This window comes from Tiliqua scincoides, chromosome 4, assembly GCF_035046505.1.
Source record: "Tiliqua scincoides isolate rTilSci1 chromosome 4, rTilSci1.hap2, whole genome shotgun sequence".
Lineage (NCBI taxonomy): Eukaryota > Metazoa > Chordata > Lepidosauria > Squamata > Scincidae > Tiliqua > Tiliqua scincoides.
In genome coordinates this window covers 167,873,889-167,893,713 of record NC_089824.1, presented here as the reverse complement: position 1 = coordinate 167,893,713, position 19,825 = coordinate 167,873,889, and the positions used below count along the sequence as shown (strand labels likewise).

General features: G+C 45.4%; 1 protein-coding gene across 1 annotated transcript; it reads left to right on the top strand.

Moving 5' to 3' along the window:
• The first annotated feature begins 4,334 nt into the window (after positions 1–4,334).
• On the top strand, positions 4,335–18,779 carry CYB561D1 (cytochrome b561 family member D1). The gene is made up of 3 exons (XM_066626384.1): positions 4,335–4,419; positions 14,922–14,959; positions 18,276–18,779. Exons 2-3 carry the CDS (start codon positions 14,948–14,950, stop codon positions 18,777–18,779), a joined length of 516 nt encoding a protein of 171 aa, XP_066482481.1. The 5' UTR covers positions 4,335–4,419; positions 14,922–14,947.
• Positions 18,780–19,825: the final 1,046 nt, after the last annotated feature.

Genomic DNA, 19,825 nt, shown 5'->3' with positions numbered 1-19,825 from the left:
TGGTGAGGACTCTGCACAGTGATTCACTTTCTTCTCTTCTAACAATAGTGTGTCTTGCTCTGAAGCCTCAAAGAGAGAGAGAAAAACCTGAGTTGCAGCCTCCCTAGTACTGAACTATATAAGGGCCCAATCCAAAACTCAGCCAGCACCAGTGCTGAGCCCTACCACTGGCACTGGGTGCTGTCAACGTGCCATAAAGCATGTTTACAGCACCCAGTGAATAAGGAGCAATGGGGCTGGGCTGGCACCAGTTAGGCACCGGACCCAGTGCCAGCAGGAAGAGGACATGCCACTACCAGTGGTAAGTGCAACCACTAGGTGGTGGTGCAGCCTCTTGAGGGGTGGAGGGAGGAACCAGGGCAGGAGGAGGAGTGGGATTTGAACTGAACTTTGTGTTAGGCTGGAAGCCCTGACATGGAGACTCTCAAGTCTCTTGAGAAGCCCCCTTGCAGGGCTTGGTGCTTTCCCCACTGAAATGGGATGAAAGTCCCCTTCCCCTGAGGAAACCTCCAGCTGCTTCCTTGCACTTGCTAGATACAGCGGTAGCAACGTTGGCACCACTGCTCAAGGGGTGCTGGAAGCTCAAGATAGGGCTGCCAAACACCTAATTGTAGTTGAGGTTGAAATGGCAGCTATAAATAATAATAATAATAACAACAGGTATTTTTATACCGCCTTTCTTGGTCTTTATTCAAGACTTTATTCGAGGCGGTTTACATAGGCAGGCTTTATCTAAATCCCTATTTAAACAGGGATTTTTGCAATTTCAAAGAAGGTTCTTTCTTTCAAGAACGACTACATTCAAGGTGTTTCATTCCGATCTGGCTTCACATTCTGGCCTCCATCCTCCCACGCTCAGAGCAGATGGAATAGCTCGGCTTCAGCTTGTCAGCTGCTCCAAGGTCGCACGGTGCCGGTGGCCTCGAACTGGCAACCTTGTGGATGTTATCTTCAGGCAGACGGAGGCTCTACCCTCTAGACCAGACCTCCTGCAGCTTTCTCTCTCTTAGGGCGCAATCCTAACCTACTTTCTAGCACTGGCATAGCTGTGCCAGTGGAGCATGTGCTGCATCCTGCAGTTGGGGGGCAGTCACAGAGACTTCCTCAAGGTAAGGCAATGTTTGTTCCTTTACCTTGAAGTTGCATTGCCTTTATGTCAGTGCTGGAAAATTGGTTAGGATTGCATCCTTAGGGTTAGAGCAGCTCTTCTCAATGTTTGTCCTCCACTGTACCACTTCACATGGTCCACCTATTCAAAGTACCATTGGAAATAACTGGTAATGACATCACCTTACTTCTAGGTTGGGAGGTCAGATGCGACACAACAAACACCAGTAAAAGGTTCAAGGTGGACAGGAGGGCTTTTTCAAGCATGGAAAAGCATGCTTTGGAGCTCCGCCTGCTGAGCCTCTTACCTCTGCCTGCTGAACTGTTGTGTCGTGTTTCTGGTCTTGCTTCTGGACAGCAGGTGTCAAAGGGGTCTTGTGAGTACCACCAGACATGTACCACTGTACATGTATCACTAGTTGAGAACAATTGTGGTAGAGAAAGGCCAGGTGCAATTCTCACTAAAGGAGACATGACAGTTTGGGAAGGGTTAGGATGGAAGTGGGGATAGGGAAAGGCTGAAGGTGGCCTTAGCCTAGCAGCTGGAAAAGAAGACCCAACTAGACAGTGGGGACAAGGGCTAATAGTATTGGACTTCAGCAACCTGTGTACAAATTTAGGACTTTCTAGTAAAGAGTTTTTGCAGGAAGAACAGTATGAAGAAGGACTTCACTGGTGTCTGAAACTGTTCTACATGCTACCACCAAGAGAGGCATTTCTTCTGGGGTGGGGGGGGGAAGGATATAGGCAAGTAGATGCTGGGAATGGTGGATGGGAGTTTAACAAATGCTAAAATATAGAGTCTTGGGGGGGGGGGTACAGAAAAACTGCCTGTCCCCAAGGATCTGATGCAGCTACAGGAGGGAGTTACAGTGCAACATTTTATCAAGCCCTCCAAAATAAGAATTTAACAAGACTGCACTGGGGAATGTAAGTTGATCACAAGCAAGCAGTGTTTGAATTTACATTCTTGCAATGCAATTGCAGGTCAGTACAGATTACCATTTACCAAAGCATGCACTGCAGATAACCTTCAGATAAGCCAGTCATCTGTAATGTGCACCAACTGGTGAGCAGAATTCTATAGAGAAAGAACTCTGTTCAGAATGATCAGGCGCAGAAGTGTGGTACAATTCTCCCAGTTGGCAGGACAATACAGGTGACCAGCTTACCAAGCAGCTATGTGCACATCATGGTCAGCTACCACTTGGGAAATAGTTATCTACAGACTCCCCATAAAGCTGCAGAGTGTGGGTTGAACATGGTGAGAATATGGTAAGATTATTCCAACGAGGTAATGCACATTTACTCAGAAATAATTATTTCAATGGACTGTGCAGGTTCTTCCATTTCATTCTGCTTAGATTCCTTCCAGGGTTCATCCCTTACCAAACTGCCCAGAACTACACTGTACTCCCATCTGGTTGCACAAATTCATCCTCTCACCCTGCATAAAGACCCTTCCTGGTAGGGATCTTAGGGCTCATTAACACATTGTATTTTGACCTCTGGTACACTATGTGTTTAAACAGCAAAAATTGTGTGGTGCTGTCAGTTGCAAAGAGCACAAGTGTTTAAAATGGCTGAGGTCCCTGTAATAAATATAGGAATTGTGACTTGCAAAGAATCCGACCTTTGTTCTGTACTTTTTGTTAATGAAACCCATCTGCTGAAATCTGCAGACCCCGTTCACAACTGATGGTACTGCAGGTGTATGTTGCCATTTAAACCCTGGTGCCTTTTGTATCCCAGTTTACACAGGAAAATATGAACTAGCCCTTCTTGGATGACTTTGGACAACTCAACCTCTTTGGGGTTTTAAAATGGGGGCAGTGAGGCTAGCTTCACAGAGCAAGCTGAAAGGACAAATATTGGGATGGTTGCCTGAAACGCAACTGCATGCAGAGACTATTTCATGTTACAAGTTCAGCCCAACTGCACACCTACTTGCATGGCTCCCACACAACTTTCGCAACACTGGTGTAAATACAATTATTTGCATACGAGAATTGGAAAGGTTAGAAATTGTAAAATACACATCGCTTTAACAGGTCAATATCCTATGTGCATGTGCTCTGAAATGAGCATATGAGTATATGGGACATATACCTAAGAATGCGTATAGGGCAGATTGCAGCAAATATATGTATACAGCATCGATTTTCAACCTTTTTCCATCTCGGGGGCATTCTCAAGATGCTAAAATTGTCAAGGCACACCATCAGCTTGTTGAAAGTTGACAAGGCACACCATGCTGTTGGTAGGGGGCTCACATACCCCAATGGCCCTACTAATAAATGACCCCCCCCCCACTCCTGAGGCACACCTGCAAACCATTTGTGGCACACTGGTTGAAAATGTATGGTTTATAGAGATGTAGGATCCTTCAAGTTCAATGGAACTTAGAGCCCAATCCTATGCCTGACTACTCAGACATAAGTACAATGATGATCAACGGGCCTTACTCCCAGGTAAGTGTGGATAGGATTGCAGCCTTAGAGCCCAATATGCCTATGCCTGACTACTCAGACATAAGTACAATGATGATCAATGGGCCTTACTCCCAGGTAAGTGTGGATAGGATTGCAGCCTTAGAGCCCAATACTAGGCATGTCTACTCAGAAGTAAGTCCCATTACAATGGGGCTTACTCCCAGGAAAGTGCGGATAGTGCCTAAGCACCAATCCTCCAGATTTACCTAGGAGTAAGCCCCATTGGACACAGTGGGAGCTTACTTCCAAGTAAACATGCCTAGGATTGCGAGGAATTGAAGGGAATTGCAAGTGCCGGATGTGTCCCTTGGCCTCCCTAGGGGGGCATCTGTGGAAGCATCACCCTCCTGCTTACACTTCGACCAAGAGAGGTGGGGGGGCTTCGAGCCTGCTCGGTGATCCCTCCCTCGACAGCCCCACGGCCAGGTGACCCTCTGCACAAGCACACCTTGATCCTGCCTCGGAGCCTGGCCGGGACTGAAGCCCCCTTGAGCACCACTGAAGCCAGTCCGGCAGCCGCCCCCCGGGCGGAGCAGAAGCGCCCACCTGCGCCGCATGGAAGATCTGCCCTCCTGCAGCGCGCAGCGCGAGACCCGCCCCGGCACCGCCCTCCCCGACAGGTGCGGGTGGCAGCCGGCTCGAGCCCCGCCCAGTCTAGAGCCGCAGAGGAAGGGCGCGCTGACTATGCCGCTGCCGGCCCTCCGGGAAGGAGCGCGGCCCCGGGAGCTCCGCTGGCTGCGCCGCGGCGGTGAGGTGCTGGCTCACCTCGCGGGCCTGGGCTTGACGGGCTTCCTGCTGCTGCTCTGCAGGCCTGGCACCAGTGAGTGACCCTCCTGTCCTCGGGGAGGGAGGAGGGTGCCGAGGGAGGGCTCCTCCCTCTCATGATGGAGGGGGGTGGCCCCAGGGCCCATACACATTGTGGGCACCCCAGGAAGTGGAGTGTGCCAGGCAGTGCAGCGTTTATGGGCAGCTTACCTGAACAAGGCTGCCCTTGTCTTGCATGTCCTCATTATCATCACTGCCAGCCATAAACCAGAGCTAGATGAAGCCAAGAAAGGGCCTCTCGTTATTATTGCACTGGAGGGAAAGCGTCACCCTCCTGGTACCTGGCCTTATCAAGCAAAGGTACCGGGAAAGCTCTAGGGCAGTGTTTCTCAAACTGTGAGTCAGGACCCACTAGGTGAGTCGGGAGCCCATTTGAGGTGGGTCCCCGTTCATTTTAGTTTTAAAAAATATATATTGGACTTGATGCTCCCATGGTATGTGACACATCTGTATTTTTAACAGGCTACTCTGTAAATGCTTTAAACAATGATAGTGAATGGGACTTACTCCTGGGTAAATGTGGGTAGGATTGCAGCCTAGGATTGTTAAAAATTTTCATGTTTGATGATGTCACTTCTGGTCATGACATAACTTTGGGTGTGTCCTGACAGATTCTCATTCTAAAAAATGGGTCCTGGTCCTAAAAGTTTGAGAACCTCTGCTCTAGGGCAATTGGAGAAGTTTGTCTGTAGTTGCATGTGAAGCAGGCTGGAGATGAAATCCTGGAGAAAGTAGAGCTGGGAGCATTTTTTTCTGTTGCAAAGCAGAACCAATTGCAGTTGCTTGGCCCCAAAAGTAGGCATCCCTGTAATTTTTTCTTTTGTGTTTCATTCCTCGTCCCTTGACTTTGATTCTAATTATATTTTCCCCCTCCCTTTTCTCTCTTTACTCTTGACAAAATGAGGTTTGAATGAATAGTAGCACAGTGTAGATCATGCAAATAGCTGCAAAGAACAGAGAATTCTATGCAACAGTGTACCATACCCTACCCCCACACTGGGATTGTAAGGCAGCTTCTCTCTTTATCTGGATAGTGACATTTTTTAAAATGCTATAAGCAAACCATAATGTAAGGATGGCAAGAAGGCATTCTTGGAGCTGATGTACAGGTGTTTGTATCCATATTGATTTAGAAAGGCTATATCCATTTACATAGATACATGTACTATGTGATCTTGGGTGGGGAACTCAGTTAAAAAAAACTGATACTCCACACTTCTGGCACACTCTCACTTCTCTCTGACTGCAAGAATAGCACATTCTCAAGTTCATGTGGCACTTAATTATCTGGGATGCTGTTTAAGCACTTCTTTGTTCTCTTCTCAAAGGATTTCTCCCACCTGTCCAACATATACATATGAGTGGCAAGGATTCTAATCCTATTCAGTTATTGGGTACAGGACTAGTGTAGGCAGCTTTTCTGGAATAATTAACACCACAAGGATGTTACATGGTGACTACACTGTGTTAAATGATTTTGAGTATGTCTCCTGTCTGAAAATTACCTAAGGGTAATCTAGTCAAACGGGGCCAGCCAAAGCTCTTCTGTTGCAACATGTGAAATGCTGCTCCCCCTTACCTAGTACCAGCCTCTGCTCCTCTCTCAATGTTCTAGCTCAGCATCACCTCTCTTCTTCTTTGTCCCTTTTCCAATCCAAGTGGGAGGAGGAGGAGGAGCAGTGGTGGCAGTTAGGTGATGAATGCCTCGCACTAATCTGCTGCCTGAGGTGACTACTCCAGTTAGTTTCATAGGCCAGCCCTGGCTGAGGTACAGTGAAGCATTGCTTGAGCCTCTCCCTCCAGATTATAGTAGGACCCAAACTAAGCATTGGAACATGCAAAATGTGTCATTCCAAAGTTGCTTTCAGGGCAAAGAATAGATCTGACATAACAGCGCAGACAGGTGAGCTGCACTGAGACAAATGATGGCGCAGAGAAACTGTTAAGCCGCACAGAATCAGCGATGGGGGAAAGGAACTCAAGGAGCATTACCAAAATGTATATAATATTGGGTGTGTCTCTAGTGGCAGATGAAGAATGCATCATGTCTTTATCCTGTTGACATTAATGGAATTTGGTCATTGCTACCTTGTCACATTAATTTCAATGGGATTTGTTATGACTTGAGACACAACCCAATTAACTGGAATGTCAAGATAATTTTCCTTAAAGCTGTTAAGTATGGTACATGTACATTGTAAACTAGCAAACATGCACATCTTGAACATTATAGTACCTCATACCCATGTTGACTGGAAGGAGCAAAAGTGGCAAACATTTGTATTTTTCAGAAACTTGGCAGCCTAAAGCATCCTGTGCTGGATGAGCTGATCACTAGTAGGAGAGTGAACATAAGTCATTCCTAGATCTCTCTCTAAGAAGGGATTTTTAGAAATTCGACCCCTAAGGGAATAAAAAGAGGTAAAATGTGTTCACAGATTCCTTAATACCTCTTAGGCCCGATTAGACATTTTTGAGGCTTGATTTGTGAGGCTTGATTTTGTTTACAAAGGTTACCCATACAAATGCTTAAAAACATAATTCAGGATTTTGCCCTAATCAACCCTAAAGGGTTGCATCTAAATTCAGGGGTGAATTATAGAACCCTTCCTATTACTTAAGTCTGGCTAGCTTTTCCCCCTGTGCTACTGCCGGAGAGAGGCCTGCATGGCAACTGAGAGCCGGCCAGCCCTTTTAACTTAACCCTTTTTATGGCAACGGTTATTAACAGAAAAATAATAGTCATTTTAGTGTTTACTCTGAACAGTAAAATGAAGTGTGTTTTTGGCTCAATGCAAAGTTCTGCTACCCCAAGATTTTGACAAGCCTTTGTCCTGAGAACGTGCGCTATCATCGACCCTTGCTATGCTTATCCATGTGTTCCAGTGAGAGGAGAGTTAGGAGGGACATGGGTTCAAGAATTGTGTGGTGCAGTGTAGCTCCCTTCACAGGAGGAGACAGTCTGAGCTGTCAGAGGCTGTGGATGGAAGTGTGTGACCTCTGCTGGACTCAGAAGACCCTCCGGAGGCAAAGGGAGCAGTTTCCCTATTTTTATCAGTCGTGGACTTGATCCACAGATAACTGAATCCGTGGATACAGGGGCCCCCCTAATACTGTAGTGAAGCATGGGTACCACACTAGCCTACTTATATGCAGGAAATAAGCATGGAAATTTCCTATACTCAACTGCTGCCATATTTCTTCTAACTTTACATGTTTGAAAGAAATGAAAGATAACCTTAGCTTCAAAACAAGCTCTCAGTGACCATTGTCAGTCGTGTATTATTATTATTATTATTATTAACAGTATTTATATACTGCTTTACATTTATACATTTATATACCGTGTACATTTTAGTTTATGGCAAAAAACGAAGCAGATATTTTATGAGAAATTTGATGACCAACAAAATTTGGGAGGGTTGTAGCCCTGTCTCTAGTGATAACTTGTGTTAATTTTTGTTACAGATACCTTTCAACATGTGCAATCCTCCTGCTAAATGTAAACAAGATCATGACTGATGTAACCTCCATGTGACATATGTTGTTGGTTTGCCATGGAATAACCCATAATGTACTGTTAACTTCCCATTGAAACAAGTGGGGATGAGAAACTAAGACATTGGGGAGGGTAATTTCAAGTGTTCTGGTCTGCTAAGCACATTTGCACTGTGCAATACTGAAATTTATTTCCATGTACTTTAACACAGCATTCTCTGCCTAGCTTTCTGCAATAATTTAAACACTAGACTTGCCTCTTATAATTTATTAATAGCCAATGTGGGGGTGTGTTGTGCGTGTGTCTTCTAGCAAAGTCTAGAATGGCTTTTTATCTTCCGTTACGGCTGCTGGAAGTCTTATTTTAGAACATGACAGCTCTATAGTACATAATAGATGTTCCTTATTTCAGAATCCAACAGCTTCAATGAACTTTATAGGGCAGACACCAAGTCTTTGCAGAGTCTCTTACTTCTGAAATTTTGATCTGGCAATCCTATTGTGTCTGCATGTATTGCATTGTTTGGTACTGCTTTTCAGTGCTTCTAGTATCACAGCTTTTTGTGCCTTTTTTAAAAAAGGGTGTGATTCAGTCTCAGTCAGAGCATTTTTCAGTGGGAGAGGATTTAAGCATGCGCTTAACTGTTTCATAGAAATCTATGGGGCTTAACATTTGCTTACCCATGGCTGGGATGTGCTCTGTGTATTTGATTTTCAATTAATAGGCTATTGATTAAACCTCATACCGACTGTCGGAGGTGAGAGAACCCATGAGCTAGCCTCTGGGATGCTACCCAAAGGTCTTTTAAGGAATTACCCCTCCCCTCAGAGATGCAGGGAAGTGAACTGCTGTTCCTCTGGTCCCTGCCCATTACCTTCAGCACCAATCCCAGGAGCATATTGTGGCAATAAGTAGAAGGCCATAATGATAAACATTATGATAAATGATAAATGATAATGATAAACCGGGTAGATGGGACTCGTCAGCCTAGGAAGGCAGCTCATCTAAGAGAAGGAAACTCTGACCTCAAACCTCCACTGCCTTGTGGCTACATCCAGTTGTGGAAAAGGCTTCAGGAGTCAACCTCGAGGCAAAATCAGGAGCCGGAGTCCCTTAGGCAGTTCATGGCTGAACACAGTCACGTTCTGGCAACTCCTGCGACGCCGCTGGAACCAACCGTATTGGCTTCTGCCTTTCCATTAGACCATTCCAGTGACGTGGAGAGGGGGGATTTGCTGCATGGGTAACAGCCTATCCTCCATACCTTCTTTACCCAGGCTTCGCACACTGGAGAGGACACTCCAACTTCGCCATACGGCGTCGGCACAACACGGGAAGCAGCAGTTTACCGGTTATAAGTCTTTGCTCGATTGGCGTAGAGCATGACGCCAGGGGCTGCTTCCGACGGTGGGAGAGGTCATTGCATCTCATTGGGCAGCTACCGCCCGCCTTAAGCTGGGCAGTCCCCAGCCAGTAAGGTGTTGCCTCGCCACGGTCCGTTAACCTCATGGGGTGCGTGGGGTTTAGGGTGAAAACCGACAAGCGGATTGACAACTCTGCACCATGCAACAGAAAACAGAAAACTACTGCCCTAAAGCTGGGCACCTGGAATGTTAGGACAATGACACCTGGCTTCTCTGATGACCTGCAAGAAATAGACGACGCACGCAAAACAGCTGTCATCGACATGGAGCTGAGCAGGCTGCAGATGGACATCATCGCCCTTCAAGAGACTAGGCTGCCAGATTCAGGATCTGTCAAGGAGAGAAATTTCTCATTTTTCTGGCAGGGAAAACCACCAAACGAAACCAGGGAACATGGCGTTGGCTTTGCAGTCAGAAATACCCTGCTGAAATCCATCATCCCACCTACTGTGGGAAGTGAAAGAATTTTGTCCCTGCAGCTCCAGTCATCAGCAGGACCTGTCACTCTCATCAGTGCTTATGCACCGACTCTGTCGTCTCCAGCAGAAGCCAAAGACAAATTCTATGATGACCTGGCCACCACTGTCAAGAAAATCCCTGTAAAAGAGCCATTGTTCATCCTCAGCGATTTCAATGCTAGAGTTGGTGCTGATAACAGTTCATGGCCCACTTGCTTAGGTCAGTTTGGCACTGGGAGGATGAACGAAAATGGCCAACGCCTGCTAGAGTTTTGCTGTCATCACGGTCTCTGTGTCAGCAACACGTTCTTCAACACAAAGCCCCAACATAGAGTCTCTTGGAGACATCCAAGATCAAAGCACTGGCACCAGCTCGACCTGATCCTCACCAGACGCTCCAGCCTTCCCAGCATCAAGATCACATGCAGTTATCATGGTGCTGCCTGCGGCACTGACCACTCCCTGGTGTGCAGCAGAGTGAAACTGCAAACAAAGCGACTGTATCACACGAAAAAGGAAGGAAGACCTCGCATTGATACCAGCAAGACCCGGGATCAGAGAAAAGTGGAGGAATTTGCACAAGCGCTTGAGGAATCTCTTCCAGGCCCGGCCGACGCAAACGCATCCAACAGATGGGAACATTTCAAGAATACCGTTTACAACACCGCCTTGTCCATATTCGGCAAGAAGACCAACAAGGCGGCAGACTGGTTTGAAGCCCACTCTGAGGAGTTGACACCAGTCATTGAGGAAAAGAGGAGAGCTCAAGCAGCATACAAGGCCTGTCCCAGTGAGCGCAACCTGCAGGTCCTCCGAACTGCTCGCAGCAAAGTCCAACAGACTGCCAGGAGATGTGCTAACGACTACTGGCTCCAGCTCTGTTCCGAGATACAGATAGCAGCTGACACGGGCAACATCAAGGGGATGTATGATGGTATCAAGCAGGCCCTAGGTCCAACACAGAGGAAAATTGCCCCTCTGAAGTCTGCCACAGGCGAGGTCATCCAGGATCGGGCGCAGCAGATGGAACGCTGGGTGCAGCACTACTCTGAGCTATATTCCAGAGAAAATGTAGTCACCGAAGAAGCGCTGAACAACATTGAGTGCCTGCCTGTGCTGGAAGAGCTTGACAGTGAACCAACCCTAGAAGAACTTCACGTGGCCCTGGACTCCCTTGCCTTTGGCAAGGCACCTGGAAAAGACAGCATCCCTGCTGAAGTCCTAAAATGCTGCAAAGAGATCATCGTCACTGAGCTGCATGAAATCCTCTGTCTCTGCTGGAGAGAAGGTGGAGTACCTCAAGACATGAGGGATGCAAACATCATCACGCTGTACAAGAACAAAGGTGACAGGGGTGACTGCAACAACTACCGCGGCATCTCTCTCCTTAGCGTTGTAGGAAAGCTGTTTGCCCGAGTTGTACTAAAGAGGCTCCAGGTACTTGCAGAGAGCATCTATCCAGAATCGCAGTGTGGATTCCAAGCCAACAGGTCCACCACTGATATGGTATTCTCCCTTAGACAACTGCAGGAGAAATGCAGGGAACGACAGCCACTCTTTATAGCCTTCATAGATCTCGCAAAGGCTTTCGACCTGGTCAGCAGAGACGGCCTCTTCAAGATTCTCCCCAAGATTGGATGTCCACCCAGGCTCCTCAGCATCATCAGATCTTTCCAAAAGGACATGAAGGGCACTGTTGTCTTCGATGGCTCCACATCAGACCCTTTTGACATCCGAAGCGGAGTGAAGCAGGGCTGTGTTCTTGCACTAACCTTGTTTGGGATTTTCTTCGCTGTCCTGCTGAAGCAGGCCTTTGGAACTGCAACAGAAGGCATCTATCTCCGGACCAGATCAGACGGAAAGCTCTTCAACCTTTCCAGACTGAGAGCAAAATCCAAAGTCCAGCTGAAATGTCTGCGTGACTTCCTCTTTGCCGACGATGCAGCTGTCACTACCCACTCTGCCAAAGATCTCCAGCAGCTCATGGATCGTTTTAGCAAGGCCTGCCAAGATTTTGGACTGACAATCAGCCTGAAGAAAACACAGGTCATGGTTCAGGATGTGGACTCACCTCCCTGCATTACAATCTCTGAGCATGAACTGGAGGTTGTCCATGACTTTGTGTACCTTGGCTCAACGAACTCCGACACTCTTTCTCTCGATACCGAGCTAAACAAGCGCATCGGTAAAGCAGCTACCACGTTTTCCAGACTCACAAAGAGAGTCTGGTCCAACAAGAAGCTGACGGAACATACCAAGATCCAGGTCTACAGAGCTTGTGTCCTGAGTACACTTCTGTACTGCAGCGAGTCATGGACTCTTCGCTCACAACAGGAGAGGAAACTGAGCGCTTTCCACATGCGCTGCCTCCGACGCATCCTCGGCATCACCTGGCAGGACAAAGTTCCAAACAACACAGTCCTGGAACGTGCTGGAATCCCTAGCATGTATTCACTGCTGAAACAGGGACGCCTGCGTTGGCTTGGTCATGTCGTGAGAATGGATGATGGCCGGATCCCAAAGGATCTCCTCTATGGAGAACTCGTGCAAGGAAAGCGCCCTACAGGTAGACCACAGCTGCGATACAAGGACATCTGCAAGAGGGATCTGAAGGCCTTAGGGATGGACCTCAACAAGTGGGAAACCCTGGCCTCTGAGCGGCCCGCTTGGAGACAGGCTGTGCAGCATGGCCTTTCCCAGTTTGAAGAGACACTTTGCCAACAGTCTGAGGCTAAGAGGCAAAGAAGGAAGACAGACCAGGCATAGCCAGGGAGACAGACCAGGGACAGACTGCACTTGCTCCCGGTGTGGAAGGGATTGTCACTCCCGGATTGGCCTTTTCAGCCACACTAGACGCTGTTCCAGAACCACCTTTCAGAGCGCGATACCATAGTCTTTCGAGACTGAAGGTTGCCAATACAATACAATAGGCTATTTAAATTCACAAGAATTCAACTTCTGAGAGGCTGATGGTTTCTTTTATGAGGACTGCTTTTCCTGTATGCAGAGCTATTCAGAACTAGAAAGAAGTAGTTGTGGTCTACACAGTAATAGGCCAATAATAGGCTGATTTAGTTACTTCACCAAGGAAAAACACCTTTATTAAGAAGAATCCTCTCCCAAACTTTTGTGTTTCACCATCTTTTTTCCTAGCCCTTGTCTGAAACAATTCTTGTTCAAGTGATCTTCTTAGTCATTTGAAACATGGTGCAAGCTATACCTGCTGGGCTTTAACTAGCCCAAACCTCACATTACATCAAGCATGTAATTGTATCTTAGTTTTTTCCTTCTAAATAGCCATTTAAGAATCCAGATTGGGACTTCTACAGAGACAAAGGCTTAAAGTTCATCTCCTCCATCCTGTGGTTCCATTGTGTAGCCTCTCTCCCTATGGCTACTACTTAAGAGAAAAAAAAATAAATCCAGATATGCAAAGGCCAATGAGGTGCTCAATGTAGCTTGTTCCTGACTACATCCTAGAATACAACCTATGCTTCCCTTTATCTGCTTCTGTCAGAAAAATAGTAGTAGAGAGCTCATTGTCTTTCAGAAAAGCTCTTTCACTCTTATGAGTCTTGTTCACTGAGGAACTTCAGAACTAAATGTGTACAGATGGCTAGGCAGCCACATTATCCAGTTAGTTGGTAAGGAGCATCAGGTGTAACTTGCACCCCACCATTCAACTTGTATTTGCAGTGGCAAAGATTCAGTTGCCTCTTTCCATGTGGCATGCTTGGATACAGGTGGGAGAGAAACATATCTGGCCTCAAGCAGATTGATCATGTGGATATTGAATACTTAGCCTTTGGTGATCCCATGTTGAGAATGTTACAGGGAATAGTTAGGGGAACTGAAGGAACATAGTAATGTAAAATTGTACCTTGTCTTTTCAGTTGCTCCAAAGATGTAGTTTAGTTTTATTCACAGGTAAATTAGTTACTCTACTGCACTGAAACGGGAAAGAGAATGAAATATGTTCTTGAATTCCGTTTCAAGACTTTGAGTGTTGGGTTATGAATTCTTGGCTACATCAGAAACCTCTGTACATGGGAGAGAGGCACAATCTTCCATGACTTTCCAAGTATATAACCATACAGATCAGAATTCTGCAAGTCTACATCCATCCACAAATTTTGGAATGTAGATTTACAGCGCTGTTGCATTTGGGTCTCTGAAAATGCATCTATTTGTCTATTTTTAAAAATAAGATGCTAGCTCTCACATCTTATCTGTGGGGAAAATCTTGACAACATGGGGATATAGGTTTGCTAAAAGTCTAAAAAAAAAAGATGAGGCAGTTTAGGTAAATGGGAATTTCTTGTTGGATGAAGTGAGAGCTCTGCACTGTGCCTTGCTTTTTTTGAAGACCACCTGGTTTGTTCCATAGCTTATTTTCAGCCTTGCCAAATTACTCAAATGCCTCGAACCCCGATTCCTGTAATTGGAACGCTACCACATATCAAACATATGCATCTGTCAGATACGTATATTATCTATAAAGCATTTGGAAGGTTTTTACTATAGGTCATTTGTCAGTAATATGTAAGCCATAGCATTCTTCATTGCGTCAGCTTCTGTTCTAGGAAATATATCAGAGTGGGAATCCATATGCACAGCCCATTTTCCAGAGCCCTGCACACTCAGGGTGCTCCTACTGTATGCTATGAAAGTACAGGTATGCGCTGTGCAATGATGTGTAGGTCAACGATTGACTGTATATATGGTGCCAAAAAGGAGCTGCTGTTCCCAAACTGTTTCAACCTGATTTTTGGTGGGTCTCAGCAGGCATTCTGGAATGCCTCCCAGCTGCCACAAGACATTCTGAGGCATTTCCTGTCGGCTGCAACCACCAAAGGTCACACAGTGAGAGAATCGCTTAACAGCATATTTTGGAGTACATATCCCTGTCAAGCAGTGCATACCTATACACAGGGCACAATAAAGTTCTCTTTGCTATCACAGAACTGCCTTGGACTGTAGCCATGGTTTGCTGTAAATAAGTGTTCTTTATGGGCTACAATCTAAAATCAGTTACTGAAGTAACTGATACCATAATGCTTATTTTTAGATTTGAATAATGCTCAGCTTGGCTAAGCATTTTCTCTTTTTCTTCCAGGTTTATTTTCCTGGCATCCTTTGTTCATGTCAATAGCTGTAAGTTTTTCTCTCCTTATGTAACGTGTATCCCAGGAAATTAATGTTGTCTGCATTTCTTGATTTTTAAGGACTCTGCTTTTTGTTTCATATTATTGGTTCACTGCTTTGTAGCAAACAAGCTTGCAGTTTTATCTCTTCCCCCTTTTCCTGCTCCAAAACCTAGAATGATCTGGTATAAGGACTAGGCTGAGAACAAATGTTAGCTTGAGAAATGGAAATGCAACTGACCCAGTATGCACTATTCTCCTGTAATGCTCCTATTGCAGTTAAATCTGTTTGTAGTATGCCAGAAAGTACATGTTGAAATCCAAAGCAGTCTGGATTTGCAGCACAGATGTGCATATTTCAAAATGTCAGGTACCTCTGGGGCAACATTTGAGACACCATTGGTAATGGCCAACATATGACAGTTACAATTCATTCATGCCTGGTGAGATCTTTTCTTTAAACTAAGGATTAAAAACACTTTTTTGGTTCAGTATAAGAACATAAGAACAGCCCCACTGGATCAGGCCATGGTCTATCTAGTCCAGCTTCCTGTATCTCACAGCAGCCCACCAAATGCCCCAGGGAGCACACCTGATAACAAGAGACCTGGCATCCTGGTGCCCTCCCTTGCATTGGCATTCTGACATAGCCCGTTTCTAAAATCAGGAGGTTGCACATACACATCATGGCTTGTAACCCATAATGGATTTTTCCTTCAGAAACTTGTCTAATCCCCTTTTAAAGGCATCCAGGCTAGATGCTGTCACCACATCCTGCAGCAAGGAGTTCCACAGACCAACCACACGCTGAGTAAAGAAATATTTTCTTTTGTCTTTCCTAACTCTCCCAACACTCAATTTTAGTGGATGCCCCCTGGTTCTGGTGTTATGTGAGAGTGTAAAGAGCATTTCTCTATCCACTTTATCCTTCCCATGCATAATTTTGTATGTCTCAATCATGTTCCCCCTCAGGCGTCTCTTTTCTAGGCTGAAGAGGCCCAAACGCCATAGCCTTTCCTCATAAGGAAGGTGCCCTAGCCCAGTAATAATCTTAGTCGCTCTCTTTTGCACCTTTTCCATTTCCACTATGTCCTTTTTGAGATGTGGCGACCAGAACTGGACACAATACTCCAGGTGTGGCCTTACCATAGATTTGTACAACAGCATTATAATATTAGCTATTTTGTTCTCAATACCTTTTCTAATGATCCCCAGCATAAAATTGGCCTTCTTTACTGCCGCCGCACATTGGGTCGACACTTTCATCAACTTGTCCACCACCACCCCAAGATCTCTCTCCTGATCTGTCATAGACAGCTCAGAATCCATTAGCCTATATGTGAAGTTTTGATTTTTAAGTGAAGGATGAGTATCTGCCGTAGCAGATGGGTACTCACCCAGTTTCTTAAAGTAGGAGGAGGAGAAAAAAAACGGCAAAGCTTTCAAGGTTACCCGCTTTTGATTTTTAAAATGTCTCCCTTACTAGCACTAGAATGTCCCAACATCTTGGGAATGTCCCAACAAAAGTAGCAAGCAAGAACATCAAGGCATGCTTAGTGCCATTCTAAAGCAAAGGAGAAAGCCGCTCCAAATTCCCCGGATTCTTGTCATAAGCTAAGATTACCTCTGTTTTCTCACTAGTAGATAGTCTTTGTAATCATATTAATACTAAACAAACCTCAGACTGGAACCTCATAGCTTCAGTAATTAGATTATTGCCCACCTGTGCAATAAATGGCACCTTCCCTTTGTTGTAAAATGATGTATTCTCAGGTTGGTCCCTTTCGTTCTGCTTCAAATGCTTCAGCAGGTATAGCATATCTGTGGGCTTCAAGATGTCTATTTGTAGCCGAGACTGACAGAAAGTAGTGCACTATATCAAAACTGTCCTAGGCATGATCTGATTTTAGCTGGGAAGAAATAACTTCTTTGGATTACAGATAAGGGTAATAACTGTAGACTAGTCACAGGCTGATGGGAGCCCATCTTTAATAAATCCAGTGGATTACAGCTCTTTGATGGAACTGGGGGATCTCTAAAGGCAGAGTCATATGGCCATAATAAAATTTCCTTACTCGGCTATGAAGCTCACTGAGCCATTCTCAACCTAGCTTATGTTGGAAGATTTTTAGGATACAATGGTGGGGGGGGGGGGAGAGGAGTATGCACTCCTCTGACCGGGCACTACTCTGAGCTTCTTGGAGGAAGGATAAGAAATGTAACTACTTAGAAGATCACATCACACTCTTACAAAATTCTCTATATTTCTCAGAGTTGCTTCAAGGAAGCTATGTGACACAAAAGTAGATTAAAAAGTCTGTATATTGCAGATGTACTTCTGTTCCTCATCCCCTACCGTTTTTTCTATGCCTGAGGACAGAGTCCTCATGTCATTACAGATCATTTTACATGTAGCAAAAACTGGCCCTTGTGTTTCCAGCTTGGGTTGACTAACTTTTTTAAAATGTCTGATCAGCAATCTCACTTGTGCCTGGAGCCTCAGCCAATCATGGAATCTTTTTTCCTATAACATGTGAAGTGGTTTTCTTACACAGAGCAATGGCATAGCCTCAGGTTGGGTCCTAACTACTTTGGACCCATCACTCTTCTTGATTCAGTAATGCCTGTGTTTGCCATAAACCAACACCAATCAGTTCAACTCTCTGTGTCAGTTTAAACATTCAGCAGAATCAAGTAGTAAAGTTTTAACTACTAGACTGTAGCATTTTAGCCTGCAAGTTGGGGTTATGTGCTACAAACTCTTTCACAAAAAAACTCCCTGTACTGACGTGTGAATGAGAAGGTAGGCTGAACCTGTCTTTTCATTTTTCTACACTTGTTGAAAAGTGGCATATAAATATTTATATTGGTTTGGCTCCAAAGATCTGCTCAGGCCTGCCCAGTGGAATGCTTTTACAGTTTGTGATTATGAATCAGTCGGTTAAAAGGAAAAGCCCAAAGATTCCACTGGGCATGCCTGAGCACACCTTTGGAGCCAACTTCTCAAAATTCCTTATTCCTACCAGGCTGTTCTATGTTGGATGTCAGAGCATTCAAATAGATCATCTCCCAACTTCAGCTTGAAGTGTTACAATGCAGGAAAACCTTTGCCACTGGATTCTGCTGAATATCTGAATTGACCCCTAGAATTGGGGTCAATTGAAGGTTGCTTATTGCAAACAAATAAGCTTGGCCATTTGATTCTGCCAAGTATATAACTGGCTCAAAGTCTTGGGCACTGTCTGAAGCAGGACTAAAGGGGATCTGACAGGCAAGCTTGATAGGAAACAGTTGCCCTGTTGCTAATGTGTTTTCTGTGTTCTCAGTTCTGCCTCTGCCTGACTGAAGCCATCCTGATTTTCTCACCAGACAGCTCTCTCTTCTGCTGCTGTTCCCACAGAGTGAAAGTTCAACTGCATTGGACTGCACAAACACTGGTACTTGTGACTGCAACACTGGGCTTGGCTTTCATTGTCTCCAGCAAGAATCGGAGTGAACTCCCACACTTTGTCTCCTGGCACAGTGCACTGGGCCTCCTAACATTTCTGGCCACTTGTGGGCAGGTCTTGTGTGGACTTTGCCTACAATTCCCACAGCTGCTGAGGATTTCACCTGTCAGCCAGCTCCGACTGTATCATGCTATGTGTGGACTGATGGTTTACCTACTAGCCACCTTCACTGTGGTGCTGGCCATGTGCTCTGACTGGTTTCAGGCCCAGATTAAAGGGGTGGCTTGGTATTTCTGCCTCGGACTGCCCTTCTGTCCAGCTATGGTCATTACAACCCAGATTTTCAGCTCTCACTTGTCAAAGAAGAGACCTCATGTTTGAGCTTTGGTCTTGTCCTTCCCTTTGGGAATTAGGATCTCTTCCCCATTGTGTCTTCTCTGAATTATATTTAGGTTTAACCTCCTGTATACACTTTATTTCTGTTCTTTACTGTGTGCATTCTGTGTCTCAAGTTGGTAAAATAGTCTGCTTCCTTAAGCGATTTTTTAAAGCAGAATTTCCCTGTTTGGTTTGATTTCTAGGACATGTTAATTCATGTACTTCAATGTTCTAGAAATATGCAGATTTCATTTTCCAGTTCATTGACCAGGTAAACACAGATCCTGAGCTAGTTTCCTTGTTCGAACTGACTGGGCTTTCTTGCTGCAAAAAATAGGGCTGCCAATTTGCTGACTGTCTTTTCAATAGCACCTTGTCTCTGCTGCTGTGTCTGGAAGAGTGACAAGGAAGCATTGCAGGACTTGAAGCAATGCTTTTCAGACTTGGAATCACCCATATCCATCTATAATGAGTAGACCTACACCCAACTGCATTCTAGAAAATTCATGAGAGGATATCCCATGACAGCTTGGGATGCCTTAGCCTAGCTTCTGTGGCCTCTCTGTCATCCTGTGGTGCTTTATCCCTTTCTTAGTTCCTTGTCCTCCTGCCCTTGGTTCTCCATGTCCCTCACACCCTCTTACCATGTAACTTAATCTCCAAACTGAGGTAATCGGTGTCCTTTTCACCTGTTACAATGTGCAGTCAGATCTAACCAGAGTAGTATTGTTCCAACAAGCTGGGCTTGTGTTTATGTCTGCATGGCAATATATCATACTCTGTATGTGCCTGATGGAGAACCCTGCAAAAACCAAGTTGACAGGTGTATAGAGAAGCCTGCACATGCACAGTTGTAGGGTTTTGTGGTCTACTGAATGGCTCTGGGCTGGGTTGGGGTTTGCACACCTGCTACTCCCTCACCAGAGACTGTTTACCTGTAAATTGTTAAAGAATTACAGATTTATAGGACAATGGCCTTAGCTATGAAACAGAACCACTGAGAGAGAGCAGCCACTGCATCTACAGAATACAATTCTTAAACAGGATTA